The following is an 18,611-nucleotide window of genomic DNA, read 5'->3' as shown; positions in this document are numbered from 1 at the left end:
AAACTATTCACTGCTGTTGTTTTTCTTACAACGCAATAGGTTTGCTCAACTAACACTCAAAAGTGAATGCCTCAGGTGTGTGTGTGTGTGTGTGTGTGTGTGTGTGTGTGTGTGTGTGTGTGTGTGTGTGTGTGCGCGCGCGCGCGTGTGTGTGTGTGTGTGTGTGTGTGTGTGTGTAATAGTGCCTTCACTGGTGCTTCTCATCAAAGCCTTAATTTGGACCCTGCTTACAAGTCTAGTTAGACTTATTAGGACATTGAATGTTGATTAAATGTAACAACAGAACAATACAATGCATTTAAATGCTTGAACTTCATTGCCTGCAGTCCAAACACACACATAAATAGAAGTGCATATCATTTTGAAATAACAACAACAAACAGCATTGGTTGGAAAATAATTTTCTCTTTCATTTTTAATATGAGAGCAGAAACAAATTAGTTTGTAGTTTCTTTTTATTTCCCCGATATCCCAATAGTTTTCCAAGATTATAATAATCTTAAGACTGTCCAGTGATTTTAGGTTTATTCTCTTTAATATAGTTGGATACGTTGGTTTCTTCTCTTCATCAAGTAGAAAACAAAGTCATCGAAACAGAAAATGACAAAGGGGTGAACCCCGGTCTGTGACATTAGGTAGAAAACCTCCGGGATGTTAGCCCCTCTGTTAGCCTCTTTGCTCACAACTATTGTGAACCTCAGAGGTGAGAGATTAGCATATTTGAATACAAACGTTTTACGCTGCAACCCTGTTCATCAACAGCGATGCAAATCCTCTGCTTCTTTGAAAATCTCCCTCTCTGACTGACAGTAAAAGTTTCCCATAGGGTCATCACGTTTGTCCCTCACAGGAAACCGTACAGGAAGCAAACAGACACAACTTGTGTTTGCTGCAAGATGTTAGAAAAAAAATGTAAATTGTGCTACTTTTTGGGTTTTGCCATTTCTGGCTAAATTATTGTGAAGTGAAAGACGGTGGTCAACATTTATTCATCATCGTCGTCATCGTCGTCATCATCGTCATCATCATCCTCGTCATCATCATCGTCATCATCATCATCATCGTCATCATCATCGTCATCGTCATCATCATCGTCGTCATCATCCTCGTCGTCATCATCGTCATCATCATCGTCATCATCGTCGTTGACCTCATCATCATCATCTGGGTCGATCTTTCCGGACAGAACGTCCTCGATCCACTGCTCGAGCTCGTCAGCTGTTGGCATGTCGTCCTGGTCATCCATTTCCATCCACACGCTGTCGGCCTGCCGACGACGGGAAAACAAGAATACTCACTTAACGTGACTTCCAGTGCCCAGTTTACAGCTCAATAAGAGGTTCAAATCATAAGTAAAGCTGCAGACATTTCGGTGATATTACAATGTGTCGAATATTTGAACAGGGTTTTTTAAAGGTAGCTGAAGTGTTTTTCTTTTTACACTTCAGACAACTTGAAATCTGTTTGTTTTTTTATTTCAGGTTTTGGCAAAGGTTGAGAGAACGGTTGCTTACGTCCTCAACATCAACCACACCAATGTGAGGAGAAGAGAGTTCGATGCCGAAGGTCTTCTCCCAGTACGGCACCAGCTGAAAGAGAGATACAGAAAGATGGTTATAGGGTTATACATCCTAATGCAATTATCAATCACATGAACGGCAAAGTACTTCAATTTTCATTATTTTTAGATTTTGAATGAAAACATATCTTTAAAAATCAGGTGCAAAAAAAACCACAAGTCAACAAAATGATCAGAGAGGGAGAGATCCATACCAGGGGGAAGTTGTCGGGGTCGATCCAGATGATGCTGAGGTTGGGGTTGTCAGTGTTCTCGCGTGCCACCTCCTTCAGGATTTCCAGGAACTCAAAACCGTCTAAAGAACAGTTCAAATGTCAGGTACGGTTTGTGAGCCCTACAGTATTTGGCCAGATATTTGATCGTCCAGCTGATCGAATCCCTATGTGGATATTCTCAATGCTACATCAAGAGGCACTGGGGTAGACTTTTACCTGGGTCATCTTCCTCAGCAAAGGCAACAATGTGCTCTCCATCGATGTCGTCCTCCTGTGAAGACAAAAAGAAGGATAAGACGGGCATGCTCTATATTTCCACTCCAGATTGACCGATAGGACATATAAGTTCTATTGGAGAAGAGAAGGAACATTGTTCAACAGATGACTTTTTGAATAACAGTTTCTCTTACCCAGGTCTCATACATGCTGTGGGGCTCAAGCTTCCTCAGTGTAGGCCTGAAACATTCAACAAAAAAAACATTACAAATAGAGTTATTATCCATTGATTTATACTGTGGAAAAAACACTTGTTTGAAGAAATGTCATTACTGTTTTCCGATTCGTAAAACTAGCAATAGTAGCAAAAGTCCTGTCTCAAAACGCTTATTTAACATGGCAATAGTCTGCCAACAATAATACAACTTGGAAATACTCGGGTTTGAATAGTAGCCACTTTAAGTAAAAGTACAAAGTTCAAGTAGAAAGTAGCATCAACTGGAAATACTAGTAAAGTACAAGTACCTCAATACATGTACGTAGTAACACGCAGGGTCTCACCTGTCATGCTGTTCAATGTACTCAACGAGCTCAGACTCGAGGTAGGGCTTTCCTGGAATGGAGACGGGCTCCTCCATGAAGGGCTCGTAGAAGTCCACTTCATTCAACTTCAGCTTCAGCTTCTTGGCGATCTGAAATAACGTTAAGAGAGACGACAGGCAGGAAACACAAGAACGTTTAGAAATCTTAAAAATGCTTTTTGCTAGCGCAGTGCAGAGACAAACAAAAGAAATCCATGCAAATACTCAAATAAAACAATTCAAACCTTGGGGTCAAACGTGGCAAAGAATTTGACGAAGGGGTGGAACTCCTCGGCAGCGTCGTCGTACTCAATGAAGTCTGGATGGGGGAAATCAGGGAGAACATCATACTAAGCTCATTTCAGCAGTTTCCTTTAAGTTTCATCAGTTTGAAGCTCAGTCGTCGGATCATAAACTTCCACCTACGGGGAGATCTCTCGCTCCTGAAATAGCCAACCAGCTTGATGACCTCATCGATGTGGTGGAAACCCTTCAGCTCGCGCTCGTTGTCGATGATCTCCACGGGGTCCTCGACCACCTGACACGAGACATTTTTTAATCAGTCCTTACATCAGGGTGCAACAGTTATGACAAAAACGTGGTCTTCGTTTACCCACAGTGCTTTGCACCTGACCAGACCTGACTCACGTCATAGAGGAACTCCACCAGGGTGTCGGCTGCCAGCTCTCCATCGTACTCGATGATCTCATTGTCGGCAAATATGTAGATGCTCTCCACCTCATCCAGACCTGCAGAGAAACAAGCATTACACCATCATACCGGGAAGATTATAACACATATTCTGATAGTAAAGGTATAAGCAGTTAGAATTAGTTTACAAAAATGTATTTATCACAGAGCTTTCTAATGCTGGTTTGTGTCAAAGTGGACTCTTCTTTAAAAAAAAAAGAAGACTACAAACATAGCAGCTCATTTCAGTTTGTCACATATTCATATAACAGATCATCCATGCACATAAGGCTCATTGGTTTGGGTTTACAGCTGCCGTTACAATGAAGCTGTGACATCATTCGTCAACACTTGAGGGCAGACTTGTTTCATAGTCTATATTCACTTTAATACAGATTGAATCCCATATTTACAAAGAATGTCCACTGTTAACATTTACTATTAACAAACTTTACACTTATTATTGGATTTTCAGTCCATCCAGCTTTTGTTTTGACCAATTCCCTGTCAGTGATTAGCATTCAAGTTTACCAAGCTTCTTGGCAACATTAGAGTCCTTCTTTTCGTCCACCAGGCCGAATCCAATGTCCTCTTCCTCGAAGTCGCCCAGAACTTGGGCTGCGAGCTGGACAGAGAGACACAGACAGAGAGAGAGAGAGAGAGAGAGAGGGGGGGGGGGGGGGGGGGGGGGTGAAGAGGAAGTTGTATTTAGTATCACATGACAACTGATTCTATCTCTGACTGATCTCAGCGTCTCATCTGTCCATGATGAACGTTTCCTAATCTCAGAACCCCACTGAAAGCACACTTTCAGTTTCATTTACACCCCGTTGGCATTGCATCTGAATTTCAAGGCCTTAAAAGCAAAAGCTTTACATTGCTGCCTTTGCACTTTCTAAAACGGAGTGAAACCGAAGCCAACAATTGACAGACAGCCCTCATAGCCGGCGTGAGAGGAGCACAGACGGCGAGGTTTCCAGAAGAACAAGAGGGGCAGAACTTGAGCCAACTATGTCGAAGGGGGAAGAGGCGCTGCAACAGGTGTGGTGGAAAGGAGAGGAGCGCACACTTTGCGAAAGTAAAGCCGCCGCATACGTGCACATACATACATACTGTAAATATACAGACCTAAGCAATAAACAGCACTGTATTTCTCACAGCTTCATACAAATTCACATTGCCGTTTTCCACTTTCAATGCTAGTTTGCGCTCCATCTTGTTGCTTTAGCGTGAAAAGATGACCGCCCCGTTGAATGCGAGGTTACACTCTGAATGAAGTGAGTCAAAAGCGTCATGTAACGCCTTGCAAAGCAGCATTGCCAAATAGATAACATTCATATGCGGCCAAGTGCCTCAAAGCACCCGCAACAAATAGCTAGTGCAGTATGAACAGTATGGTATGTGCTACGTTGCTCTTCACAGGCGGTCTATAATGCCATCCATTATTTTGTGCTCCACAGTCCAGACACATTAGCTCATGATTGGACCCAGCGCCAATTCTTCTCTAATCTGGTGAGGAAGATTGGCCTCTTTACTTTGAAACACTAAAGCAAGATAATCGCCATGTAACAGCTGATGGGAAAGGTTCCATTCAGGGGAAGGCTTCTTTTCACTTCCAAGGGTAAAATGAACATGTTTTCTCATTCCTATTCTGCTTAGCTGTGCAGATAGTTTCAGTTTCGTCTGTTGAGTTCAGTATTTTGGGAAATACGCCTTAATGCCAGGAGTCACATCTGTCAGTTTCAGGGTGAAGCTACAGCCAGCAGCCGGTTAGCTGAACTCCTGAAGTTCTGCTGTTTCGACCCGAGCTCCTCTGACGTACAGTTCCTCTGGTGAATTAGTCAAACTTACACAGGACTTTCAACCCGGAAACCGCTGTTCGTTAGTGCTGCATGCAATATGTCAATGCATTGAGGAGCACTAACTGAATATGATTCACCTCTGTTGGAATTAGGGTGATGGCGGAAACATTTTCGCACATAAATCAAAACTACCTGCAATTGTCAGACATCACTAGTCAGGCACTTTACGAGTATTGATGGCTGCATGGATGAATGGGTGGGGAGGATGGATGGATGTCAAAGTTTGATTAATAGATCAGCTGGGAGCCCCGTCTCTCTTTCACAAGTAAATCATCTTGCTATGGCACGCAAAGGCGCAGTCGAGATATAATCTCAAACTGGCACAGCCCAAGCTGCTGCTGCTGCTGGACTATAAAAGCAGTTCAGTCTCTCTGTGGTGTCTGGTTGTGTTTTACGTTATTTAATCTGTTTCAAACCAAACCAGCTTTGCAGGCACAGAGAGGCAGACCTTGACATACCTGAAAGATTATTGCTGCTTGACTTGTGATCAACTGCAAGAAGAGGTAACGCTTTAGGGAGTGGCCTTTGACAAAATAGGTCCAAACTTGAGATTATCTGCCCCGTAAATTGTACACACTGGTCCTTTTTTTAAAGAGGACATATTAGGAAGCAGAAGTTACAGAGAAACCACAACCATTTTGAACACTTTCTGAAATGAATGTATGGAGAAGCATTGGTAAGCTCTGCTGTAGCAGATACACTGTATTACCGCAGAAGTACTTTAAAGAAGCGCATAGACAAGACAATGCCAAAGACTCTACACAACATGTTCGTCCTAAAACTATTCCCCTCCCCGTCGCCGCATGGCATGGCCATATTCTTAACACTGGGGTATTTATAAAAGAGGTGAAGTTCAGGGTGGAAGCGAAGCAGGGAGTCCTACAGCTATATAAGGGCGCGTAAGAAAGCATGTTGAGAAGCAGAAATGAAGATCTGTTACATATAGAAATGGGTGTGGAAAGGGAAGGAGGGGGAAGGCAGACTGGGCTGATGAATGGAAGGAGACACTTGACACGCGAGTTAAACACTTCGCAGCCGTCATCTCCTTCTAGTTTCGTCCTCCCTCAAACGGCTCTCGTTTCTGCTTTCTGGTATCATTGCCTCTCACCGTCACTGTCCCATCTGGATATTTTGTCCTGACACCCTTCCTCATCTGTTCCCTCGCCATCATCATCCCGACCTCCGTCCAGAAGTCTGGGGCGCACGGAGCCAAGTGAGAGGTCACCAGTGCAAACGCTTGGCTCCATCTCCCAGTGTCCAGTCAGTGTCAGCTTGTCGGGGGACACAAGTTGAGGGCAGAGTGCCATGGTGAGTTGTCAAAAACGTGCTCTGGGTCCCCGCTGTACTTGGCTGTGGCACCGGATGATGAGCGAGGAGAGGGTGGAGGGATCGCGGTGCAGTAGAGGGGGGGTCACGTTTCTTGTTATATAGCCGTCCACATGCTTACTCAACACTACTCGATGCAGGTTAGCCTGCAGATTGTTTACTTTGGTTTGGACTCAGAGAATTAGTGCCATGAAGCTCTGTTTCAAATACCACCTGACACACATGTAAAAAGTTACACATTCTCCCGACCAGACTGTAAAACGCAACAAATTCCATCAGACAAAAGTGTAAAAGGAACCACTTCTACCTAAAACAAGTGTAAAAAGTAACAAATTCCAACTGAAAAAAGTACGGTGCCATGCATCTCAGCTATGAGAATTATAATGCACTCGATCTTTGCAAGATATAAGATACTTGACCTAAGTTACTGTTAAATGCTTTGTAATGTGTTATTGTTGTAAAGCATTATGAATATTTAGTAGTGTTTGTAACTAGTATACGATGCTATAAGCTGATGTATAATTAGAATGTTTATAATGCATTGTAGACATGGGCATCATTGAAAGTGTTTCCTAACTTTATTGGTGTAAAAATTTCAAAATTTTCCTTTTTTTTTTTTTTTTATATTGACAAAAGTTCCCATAACTTTTTAAATCATTCCTACAGCTTAATACATGTTTTCTCCTGGTGATGGGCTGCATCCATCCAGCACAGTCTTTCTTCACTCCCTCTACTTATGCGTCGTTGACTCTTCTAGGGTTGCATTCTCTATCACTGGTCTAAATCTGAGCCTCTAACTGAGTCTTTTTGGTCGGTCGCTCCCGCGGAGGCCTCGTCTGCTTCTTTAGTAAACAACCGAGCCGTTTGATGAGTCAAACGTTTGTACGTGTGCGTCACCTTCTGATGCAAGTCACTCAGTGAGAACCCCCCGAGGACACAAACACACACTCACAGACTCTAATAGCTTCCACACCAGCTGCCGAGAAACAGCCAGCTCTGCTTTTATTGTCATCATTATTTGTACCCAAAGTTTAAAATATTCTGAGCTGTGAGGGGGAGTGTGTGTACATGTGTGTGTGTGTACAGTGCACATGTGTGTTGACGTGGTTAAATGCAGGTAAACCATATTGCACGTTTTAGCACATTTATAAAAGCATGCGTGCTTTACATTACAGTTAGGGAATTATTATATTTTAGCGCAAATGATGTTTATAAAGAAGCAGATACGTTTTTAATCACATTGTACAATTCTCCAGATACAGAAAACACTTCTCGACACTGTTCACTGTATATTATGGTTAACAAGGTCCTCTTGCAACTGATTTTGTCTTTTTTCAATAATCAAAATGATAAGTGTCAGATTCATTGTCTTTGAGTATCTAAATATTTACAATTGTGAAGGATATTGTTGCATAATACTGCGGTTAAGTGCAAAGTTATTGGAAAAATTCTGGATTGTGACAATGTTTCTGAAAACAACAAGCAGAGGAGATTCAGCTCTGTGGTGTACTTAACCTTTACATTCTCACACTGCAATAAGAATAACAGAAACAAATGGTTGCATGGTGGGAAGAGCATTTAAAAAGTCAAAGCCCTACAGTATGCCTTGGTATAAGTGTATATGTGTGCCCATACACAAACTAGTGGGTAATAGTGGGCAGCAAAATCACACTTTCATCCTATTCAAATGTTCGCTAACATGCTACCACTCAAAAAAGTGCTGAATCTTTAAATCAAGGAACATTAATAGGTTTTCAAAGCAGCACGGTTCCCCATCTTCCTGTATGAGCAAATGTCCGAGGATCTGTGCAAAAATTAGAAGTTCAGCCTGCCCCCCCCCCCCCTCCCCTCCCCCCCAGCCAGATGGTAAATTAATAATGGCTGCTGTAACACATCAGGACTCCACACCGGGCTGTTACATAACACTGCGCCAGGGTGGTCATGAATGATTCAGATGCAACAACGATGTATCAGCTCGTGTAGCTGCACTGTTTTTAAAGGTGGCGATCCAGAATTGTGCACAGAAATAATGCTCTTCGACGTTTCTGGAGACTTGAAATCTTGTCGTCTGATTCTATTTTCCCTTTTCCACACTCTGCCTCGTGGGAGATATGATGAAACGCACGGAAAGCTGTTGGAAATCTCACAGGCACACGAGCTGATTCACCACAACAAACTGTGAGGGCACGTGTGTCTGGGACCATCTGTGGATGACTCACTTAGACAGCAACAAGCCATATTACAAACATCTCGCACAACAATCTCAGCTATTAAAGTCGGGCGTATGAGTCACGTAAAAGCCAGCAGGTGTTGCATGCAACAAACTTTTCAAAGGACGAGCAGATGTGTTTATTTGACTGAAGTTATTTTGACTGTAGGTAGGAAATGTGCATTGAGGGTCCCAGTACATCACGTCAGTTATTAGGCATGCACAATCCCATTCAACTATGGCTGAATTCCATTCAGCTGATTCAGTTTGCTGGTGTTGTGCGTGCTGCTGATTGTCCCACTGACGAGGCGTACTGGGACATTTGACCCCGTGCTGTTCCTACTACGAGGAGTCTGCTCTGCATTATGGGTTATAAAATGGAGCAATCCTTAATCAAAATTATGAATAACTCTTCTCTAAGACAAGCGCTGTGACAATCATTTGCAGCTCTATAAATATATCTTGTGAGTGGGGGGGGGGGTGAAGCAGCAAGAAGCAGAGATGTTCACTTACACTCTGCGATGTAAAGCACTTCCGCGCTGCACTCTCAGCGCTATCTTTATTCAGGCCCGTCTCTTTGTGGCATGAAGATGTAAGTCAGGGGTTTCGACGTCGTAATCACATTTACATTTTTCATGATGCACCTTCACCTCCTACATTTACATTTTTTTATCCCATGAATAAGTGATGAGAAGACATTCGCTGATACGAATAACGGAGGAGGGGGGGAGAAGCGGGAAAAAGGAGCATTTAGTGGGAAAAGCAACAATGATACGCACGTTATGTTGAGGTGTCGTTTATAAATGATGTGCAGCACAAAAGTACTGTGTGCACACCGCCAATGTCGCACGGTGCAAACACAGTATGTGTTTGTAACACTTGAATATGAAGACAGTGAGTCAACCGTTGGGTTGGGAGCGGCGGGGACGTGGCAGGGGTAAATTTAGGATGACAGAAACAGCATGCGGCCTCTCTGCCTCGCACAACGGGAACTATTTTGGCCTGTTGATGGGAGCTGCTGACAGGGTTCCTCACTGAGCTGCAAAGCTCCCACCTCAGCAAATTTTGATGAAACGCAGGACAACCTTTGGAAGCGGAGACGCTCTTTGTGGACATTTGATTCAAAGTTACCATGAGGGGCTTTCAACCGGTCATGAAACAGTCTCGGTGTAATTCTGATGCCTTTTTATATGCCGTGTATGAGACCATCAGTGAGAATATTGACTGTTTCTATACCAAACCCCCGCAAAATCCAACGAAACAATTTGAAGGACGCAGCTTCAACAGAAGATCCAGCAGTAGTTTGATCTAATATGTTTCATGATTAATGAGTTTATGGATGTGAAAAAGAAAATTAACGCATCAATGAAAACAAAAAATATCCAATTTTATTATAGTAAAGTAGTAAAATTGTTCACTGGCGTTGCCCATGCAGCACAAAAATACATTCAGCTCAGATTTGGCCCCCTTTGGTTTGTGGCTTATATCAAATTTAGTTACATTTTGGCAGCAATAGATGGCAGCATGAGGAAACTTCCATACTTAGAAATCAAGCCTGACTACAGTGCCTTTTGTGTTTGCCACACTGTCGAAACCCTGCGTCACACCAGCTTTAATATAATTTGTACCATCGTTCACCCTCTGTGGACAGTACAGAACCGTACAGCAGAATTTATTTTATGAGTTAAGTGGATATGAGCCACTCGATACTCGCTATCGCAGCCACACTTCTCCCGGTGCAGGCGACAGCTGCTTGATGGAGCGCTAGCGATGATGAAGCCATCAAGTGTTTTTTTTTTTTTAAACCGACCCAGATTGCAGATGCCGTCTGTGGTGGCTGCTCGGGGAAAATTCACGACGCTATTCATCTGAGGAGAGGGGCTGAGCTTCCGCTGTGATTCAATCTAACAGAATAGCTCAGTTCATGTACCACAGAAAGGGTGAGGAGAGGTGACGTCATGCCCGGTAGAGTTTCGGTACAATAAATCAACTAGTGAACTGCAGTCCGTCATATTTAATCCATACTAAACACCTCTCCTGAATAGACAAAAGTCCCGCGATATCCAGGTATCATATTCTACTGTGTGCATCCGTGAGGCAAGTAAAGGTACAGTCATGCCCGTGCTTAATGAGACGTATATAGTTTCGATAGGTAGAGATAGGTGATAGCTTAGCACTATCAAATGAAGCATTTAACACTGATCCTTATTGTGACAGTGCATCAGGCAGCTAAATATATAGTTCCAACAACAGCTGAGACCGTCGAAATCAATAGGCAACCACTTCTATTCTTAATCCTCCACAAACAACAGGTGGCTTTTTGACATGCAAAAAAAAAAAGCAAAGACACGTCGTCTAAACATAACTCCTGTCACATTTAATGACATCACATCGGACAAATTAGTTCCTAATTTGGTGCCTCTTTCACACTCTTAATCGGGGGCGGTCCAGATGCACCGAGAGGAAGGTCGGAAGGTGGCGAGGAGATCCATCAAGATGTGACAGCGGCGTCACTTAGAGGAGGGGAAACGTTGAGCTTTGACCGCTGTGCTACTTGAATGAGGAAAGATTAAGTGTTGTGCGAAGAGCAAAGGGAGCTCTTTATGGTACAGTTTGTCCTGGAGGAAACAAAGTGGCTTGAAGCGATCTACCTAATGTAATGTTTATGAGGTAAAGGGCCCATGGGGACTTGGCCTGTTGACCCAGTCTTGTCCAAGACTACTTGTGGTAATGAGATCCGATCCTACTTGTGCATTCTGGATGTGGAGTGTCAATGTCTTTCGCTTAAAATCAGAGCCAACGCTTGTTATCTGGCCGCCTGTCAGGTCCACGGGTCGGCGCATTGGGTCGGCGTGGTGTACGGGACAAATGAGTTCATTCTGACCCTGATTTACACTTTCTGTGAACGGAGGATTGCAAAGAGCTCGACAGAGAGAAATAGGCAGGTTGAATTTGCACACGACGGCTGTATACATGACATACTGCAGTGATTCGGCAAACGATCAATTCCTTTAGCGTCTGTTTATAATTAGCAAAAGGGCGAGTTGATCGAAGGTGCACACAGAGCAAACGATGGCATTTTAAACTGAGATATTCAGACATTTTAGGGCAATATTTCCAACCTGGAAAGTCAATTTGGCAAAATAATTTAGGATGCATTTCCATTGATCTACATCTTATTCTATCGATATGCATTTACATGTGCTGTTACTGGGCTTTACATTTGAGTGAATTCAAATGAAAGTTTAGGTTTTATTTAGAGGAGCATAGCATCTCTCCCTCCACCAATTCCATCCACTATTGTTTAAAATGAAAAGCATGAGATGTTTTGGAGGAGAGAGCTCCGACAGTCAGTTTGGATAGCGGTTACCACAGCGACAGTCTGACCTTTTCCCAGCTCTCTCAGTAGATGGAGGCAGATTAGAAAAGACAAACGCAGGAGCCTCCTTCAAACCAGGACCACTCGCTGCACATTATGAGGCTGCGTGTTGACTTGCCTTGTGTGCGCCTGTGTCACCTTTCTCAGCTAATAACATAATGTTATGCTACCCGAGGGGGCAAAAGGAGAAGGAACAGCCCTCGAGGCAGCCTTTAACCCACGCTCATCCCTTACAGGGAGACTTTGTACTACGGGGTGTCTGGTGGCAATGAAATGATCAATGAATTCAGGCTTTTTCTTCTGTTCCAGTCACGGTGCTGTTCATACTGCTGGGAATAGTTGCAATAGAAGCCGAGCTAGCAACTTGGTGAGGCAGTGCATGGAGCTAAACGCTAGTTTCAGCAGGATAACATGCTCACGATGACAATGGATTTACATTTGTTACCTATCAAACCCAAAGTACAGCTGAGGCTGATGGGAATATCACTAGTTTGGTCCTAAACAAAAGTTGTTTTGCAAATTATAATGTTGACCTGATGGTGTCTCTGTATAAAAAGCGTATCTACCAAAATGTGTGAACCAAACTTCATCGCAAATCTGTCCAACGATCGTCAAGATATTACCCTAAATAAACTAAAATGTCAATCGTATGGTATAAAACCAGAGGAAAAGTCAGGGGATCACCAAAGTTAGCAGGCGTTATCCTCTGGGGACCATGAATATCGGCAAGAAATGTCATAACAACCCAATGAAATAGTTGTTGAGATATTTTATATATTGAGATAAGCGTTGGACGATCCTCCTCTGATGGCGTAAAGATGAAACCCTGCAGTGTAGCTCAATGGGGCTTTTTCTATTTAAGGAAGCAGTCTTCTCAATTACAGTATGTGATGAGTGTGCCATGTATCGCCATGTTTTGTCATTGTTAAAACATGATGTGGTGCTATATGTTTGACTCAGCTTTATCTTGCTGTACCTTTGTGTTGTTCTCAGCCGTCTTTTTCTTTTTTTATCTTAAAAACGTATTAATCAACTTGCCGAGGGGTTGCGTTTTGAAATTTAGAAATTTGGCATGTTTACATCATAACAACATACATGAATGTGCATTAACTTTGATGAACAATCAAGGTAATATGAAGTAAACCTATATTATTATGTATTTCTGGTACATGTGTGTGTTGCAGATAGAATATGACATTAAGGAAAGGGTGGTTACAATGCGTGTGCGCGTGTACACGCATGGTAGATCGAGAGGGTGGCGAGTAAAAGATCACTGCAATCTGAGCTGTGTGGAGTGCAGTGACTGATGAGGACATTAACAGTATGTTGTATGACAAAGGTCAGAGTTCAAACAGAGAGAGGGAGAGAATGAATATTCTAAAAGCAGACAGAAAGTCAGAGAGATCATAATCAGTACCAGCGTTCTCGACATTAAATGGGTATTAGTCACCGCCTTTTGGCGTGCAGATGTTATTCTGCACCCTCCCAGTTAGTCCTTATTCATATCTTTAGATGACTTCTGCTTCACAGTATTCGAGTGGTAATAACGAGAGATATTTCTGTCTTAAGGGCTGCAGATGAGGTGTGATTATCTGAACAATAACCTGCTCATCAGCTGTCAACTCCATCCCACTGGATATGCTTCCAGTTCATTAAACAGATTGTTTCAGTTTCAGCGTTAAACACCTGTGAGTGCTCTCCGAGATGTGACACGAGATTGTGTTCGGCTATTTCATTAATGTGGCTTATGGACTAATTGTTGCACCGTGGTGTCCACAGACTTCTTGTTTTTTTGACATTTAATTTGCAGCTTTTATTTGGACTGTTGGTTGAATAACACAAGACAGGAAGTCAGCTTGTGCTGCTGAATATTGTGATTCAGGCATTTTCTTTAGACCGAACAGGTTAACCAATAACTAAAACAACCAAGAGTTCCCTAGTATGGATTAACAGCTGACGAGTGTTAACTAAGATTTAATGTTCACGTGTGTTTTAGTTCTGTCAGCAGAAACAAAGTCACACATTCCCATACAAAGCCAAAACATATTAACTGTTATCTGACGTTGTCATCATTCAGCCCACAGCCCTCGCTTCCCATAGCATATCACAGCTGTGAGGACAGACTGGATCATTGTTCACAGACTAAGATAACTAAGTTGAGGTTAAAGGTGACATGTTGTACATATTTTGGGAGCGACAGGATAATTCTCTCCACCACACAACCTGTTTGAGTGGAACATGCAGAGATTACCGTGTTGTCTGCACTGTAGCCTTCTCTGTCAACACGAGCGTTTGTAAAACATGACGATCCTGTGATAGCTATAACCATATAATACTTATATTCGAGCTTCCCAATGCGTGGAGAAAAACAATCGACTTGTGGCAGCGCCTGCAAGATATGTAGACTCATTTGCTGAATCTAATTTACTCTGTTCATATCAAAGAGGGAGCTGTGGGTTGGAAGACGGAGACAGGCCATTTACTTTCCCGTGTGCCTAACAGTGTGAGTAAAAACCCAAATGAAACAGCTCCAGGAAGCACATCTTCAAATTGTCTGCTCCAGCACGAAAGTAGAGTCACAAACTGAAAACATGCAGCAAAAATCCAGCAAAACGTAAGATACAGTCAACTGAAAGTATGGCTTTTTTTATAAATCGTGTAATTGTCCAGTGTGGTGCATGCAGATACGATTTGATTCCCTTTAATCATTAATGCTTCCTCATTCATTGGTGGTAATGAGCAGCTATTTTAAGCGCCCCCCCTGAGCAGCTCTAGTGCTCTTTCCTGATTGGCTGTGTGGTCACAACTGGCAGGAAGTCAGTAATGGAGTGACAGTCCAGCAGGGACCCACTCCCAGGAAGCATCTCTTTCTCAAGCCAAGAAGCACAACTTGGCAGCACCGATAGGAAATTGATCCGGGCAATGACTTGAGGTGTGTAAATGATGTTTTAGGATTCAAGCCTGCACCCAGAGGCGTTGTGTAATACCAAGAAGAACAGTGTGTGTTGCCTGAGGGAACTGATGGAGCAGTGGGAGCAGTAGTTGAGGTGAGATATGGCCCTAAACTTTCTGTCTGTCCCAGGAGGGCTTTTAGCTTCTTGCTAAGCATGCATAGCTGTCCCGGGCTATTTACAGAGGTGACTTATGCAGGCCAGTGTAAGGTACACTGCGCCTCTGTAAGAAGACACTGCTGCGCTGACAGGCAGAGGATTACTGTGGTGAATACAGTGGCTGACAGTGGGGCCCAGGTGCATCGAGTGCACGGCCGGCAAGTGAAGAGTTTGTTAGATTTATTCATCCAATAAGGCTTCCTAGAACATGCATCGTCTTGTTCTACTGCCCGCTGATTAGCAGCAGTACTGGAGTCATTTCAGAGAACGTTCAGAGCTCATAAGCACCTCAGCAATGGCAGTTAAAGAACGGAAAGACTCAGGTTAACTGGCTTTTAAACTGAGCTGTATGATGCACCATATCTGCAAACAGAATCTACAATGCAAGACATAAGAAGTACAACATATTTAAGAGTTATGATCAATGCCGTAACACATGTAGGATTATTTCTGCAGCATGCAATAGCTTGATGAATGAGGGCCATCATGTGATATAAGTGATGTGTGAGGCTCTTTGAGGTCTGTCATTTCACTGGCAGTCCCCATACGGACTCTACAGTAGCTATATGAGCTAGGCTAACCTGACTAGCATGATGAAGGCCGAGGAAGGCTTGAAACAAACAAGGTTCTGCAAAGTGTCCTGTGATCACATCTAAAGGCAAAAGTGTTTATAGCTATTCCGAATGGCCACATTGTGTGATTTTCTGTTACAGAGAGTTTAAATAATGGTCGGACCTCCAGCCTGTCTCCTGTTCCCACATTCGCCAACAAGCCTCCTTCTGGTCAGCATCTATCCAGTCATACTCGGCAGGCTGCCACACCTAAAGGGTCCACGAAACCCCAACTTGTCCTCACCCCATATTTTCCACCCGTTCCGTGTTGCCTCCTTCCTTACCTGTCGACATCCGTAAACACACTTATCTGAAACTCTAAGTGCAAAAGCCATGACTGCTTCCAGGAATCTCAAACTGGAGCCAACTTCTCCATGTGAAACCCTTCCCTTCTTTCCCAGCTTCCCACTGTGACCCTTCCCCCACATGGGCCACCAATCCATCCACTGTCATGCCTTTGGCGGAGACCCACCTCCAAAGCCAGCTCCTCTATCTGTAACTGCTTCAAGGCCATGCGGTTCCCGTCCACGTTTTTGTGGTAGTAGATCACCATCACGTCGTACTTCTTCATGACGGTCTTGTAGTTCTTGGCGTTGAGGTCGTGGACGCGGTCTTTGCCATCGTACTCGGGGATCTCCAAGCCCATCTCCCCCCAGGACAGGGTCCCCAAGGATAGGAAGACCCCCAAAAACACCCAGCCCCACTTCATGGCTACCTGGTGGTCACAACGCCTCTTCTCAGAGCCTTAAGTAGAAGGGGAAAAAATAAACTTGAGAGGGAGAGTTGGGAACACAGTCCGCTTCCTTTCCCCACCGGCTAGAGAAGAGCAGGTCCAACAGTGACACTCCCCCCTTTAAAAAAGAGCTACACGTGGTTTTGCTGATGCCGCTTGCCAAAAAAAGGGGGAGGGGCCCTTTTTGGGGGACGTAAATCGGTATGTGAGTAGGTCGGGATCCCACTCGTCCAAGAGCCCTGAACAAGCCAGATGGGCTGCCAAAAAAGTAAGACGACAGCGAGTGGGATGGGGGGGGGGGGGCTCCTGAGCAGTGGTCAGAAAAATAGCACCGGTAGTGAGATGGGAGGAGCCATGCTTAGGTCATACGGCCACCTGTTTAAAGCCGTGGCTATGAAAAGGGACCGTGGTTGTGTTGGGTGTTTGGAGAGCCACAGATACCAGCTCAGTGTCTTGGAGGACTGAAGGTATAGATGGACGTACGATGAGAGCTTGGGGGGAAATAGGAGCTCTGAGATGCCATTCCCATATTAAGTTTTGCAGAGGAGCCGGACTCTCGCTAAAAATAAGACCTCTGCGGGACAACGCTGTGGAAAAGATGGCGTCCATGCAGAGGGTCAGAGGGTAGCCTGTGCTTCGTAGGCGCAGATGGACGGAGACGAATGAAGACATAGAGTCATGCACACACTTGTTGGTGCATCTACGGCAAATCCAAGCAGGGTGTGTGTGTGTTGTTGAAGTGGCACTGAAATTGAATGGCTTTATTAATTGGTGTTGCTATAATAGTAATTCATGCAAAGAATTTAGTGAATATTTAAATTTCTTTTTCAAGTTGCTGGACTACTGTTTAACAAATGAGATGGTGTTGACCAGTTTTACCAAAGTCTTTGCCATAAATATGGATAGTTAACAGTCAGATTATGGAGTATTATGTTGGTTTTCTTGTAAGATTACAACAGCTGCAACCACTGCACTCTCATCCAGTATGAATATTTGAACATTTTTGACTTTGGCAGTAACTTGAAAAACTGGAGCAGAAATACGGGAAATGATAACCCTTCTCTGGTGTCAAAATTGCAACTTTACCTGGAGTTTGATGTAGTCTAAGTACACTTTATACCAACCTGATCATTAATGTAGTTTAAACTTAAAATCAGAGGCACCAAGAAACCCAAGAAATGTCATGAGCAATGCTGTCGTGAGGTTATTATTGTTTGGATGCATTCATTTCTGGTCTCTCAACCGTCAAGATTCAGATTGAAAAAAGAGGTGATACATTATGTGTCAAGTGTAACGGCTGACGCACCGGTTTCGCCGTCATATTTCTGTACACTCGTGCACGTGGAGCATATTTTGGAAGAGAGAAAGATGGATGTAAGGGACAGTGTGAGATCTCGTCGGCTATTCGTTTACAATGAGAAAGGGGAGAGGGCGGCTATTAATAACAATATGTAATATGATCAGCCCTCTCCTCATGCCAGCGTGGCGGGTCAGTGTGTCTGTTTAGATGCCAGAGAGGGTGTGGGGGTGTGGGGGGGGGGGGGGGGGGGGGGGGGCATTATGATAGTGTGAGAAATAAAAATAAAAAAGTTGTCTGTTTCGTCAAGTTCTGCGATTCACAATAAGTAGCTGTTGATGTTTTTGAATATCTTAGATTAAAGGTAGAGGTTGAAGTTGTTCTATAGAGATGATGGTCCTACTTAATCACATTAAAGGGGCAATCTAGACATTTAGGATTAAACTTCCAAGAAGTTTGGAGACAAAATCAAATTGTAATAAAAATACTAATAAGAAGCTGACTGGATGGCTTCCATTACACGTAATTTGGTTACAACTCTGAATCAAATATTTTCCAAAGACTCATCGTGAGTTCATGGTGACAGAGAGTAGAACACAGACATAGAAGCACCGCCTCTACTGTGTTCAGCTCCTATCATCCATCATCAAGGGGAAACAGGTTTAAAACAAGACATTGTCCCTTAAATGTTCACACATGTGTGACCCAGAGCCAGTATGTATATCTGTATGTGTAGATGCATGTTTGTGACAGTGCCCCCCCCACACACACACACACACACACACACACCAACTGTTGCACCT

At 43.6% G+C, this 18,611-nt stretch overlaps 1 protein-coding gene across 1 annotated transcript; it reads right to left on the bottom strand.

The window, feature by feature from the left end:
• Positions 1–385: 385 nt before the first annotated feature.
• On the bottom strand, positions 386–16,629 carry casq1b (calsequestrin 1b). The gene is made up of 11 exons (XM_079184892.1): positions 16,251–16,629; positions 3,813–3,906; positions 3,240–3,340; positions 3,018–3,129; positions 2,837–2,910; positions 2,572–2,702; positions 2,205–2,250; positions 2,011–2,065; positions 1,774–1,874; positions 1,515–1,589; positions 386–1,267 (listed from the first exon to the last, which is right to left on the bottom strand). The coding sequence occupies exons 1-11, from the start codon at positions 16,485–16,487 to the stop codon at positions 986–988; spliced, it is 1,308 nt and encodes a 435-aa protein (XP_079041018.1). The 5' UTR covers positions 16,488–16,629; the 3' UTR covers positions 386–985.
• Positions 16,630–18,611: the final 1,982 nt, after the last annotated feature.

This window comes from Pholis gunnellus (assembly GCF_910591455.1).
Source record: "Pholis gunnellus genome assembly, chromosome: 23".
Classification (NCBI taxonomy): Eukaryota; Metazoa; Chordata; class Actinopteri; order Perciformes; family Pholidae; genus Pholis; species Pholis gunnellus.
This window is presented reverse-complemented; position numbering and strand designations above follow the sequence as displayed.

Bases quoted from the DNA above. Each gene is read 5' to 3' on its own strand.
- casq1b (XM_079184892.1), bottom strand. From the start codon at position 16,487: ATGAAGTGGGGCTGGGTGTTTTTGGGGGTCTTCCTATCCTTGGGGACC. The intron at 2,251-2,571 runs GTGAGACCCTGC...TGAATGTTTCAG, and splicing joins TACATTGAACAGCATGACAG to GCCTACACTGAGGAAGCTTG. The intron at 1,875-2,010 runs GTAAAAGTCTAC...ACTGTTCTTTAG, and splicing joins TGCTGAGGAAGATGACCCAG to ACGGTTTTGAGTTCCTGGAA.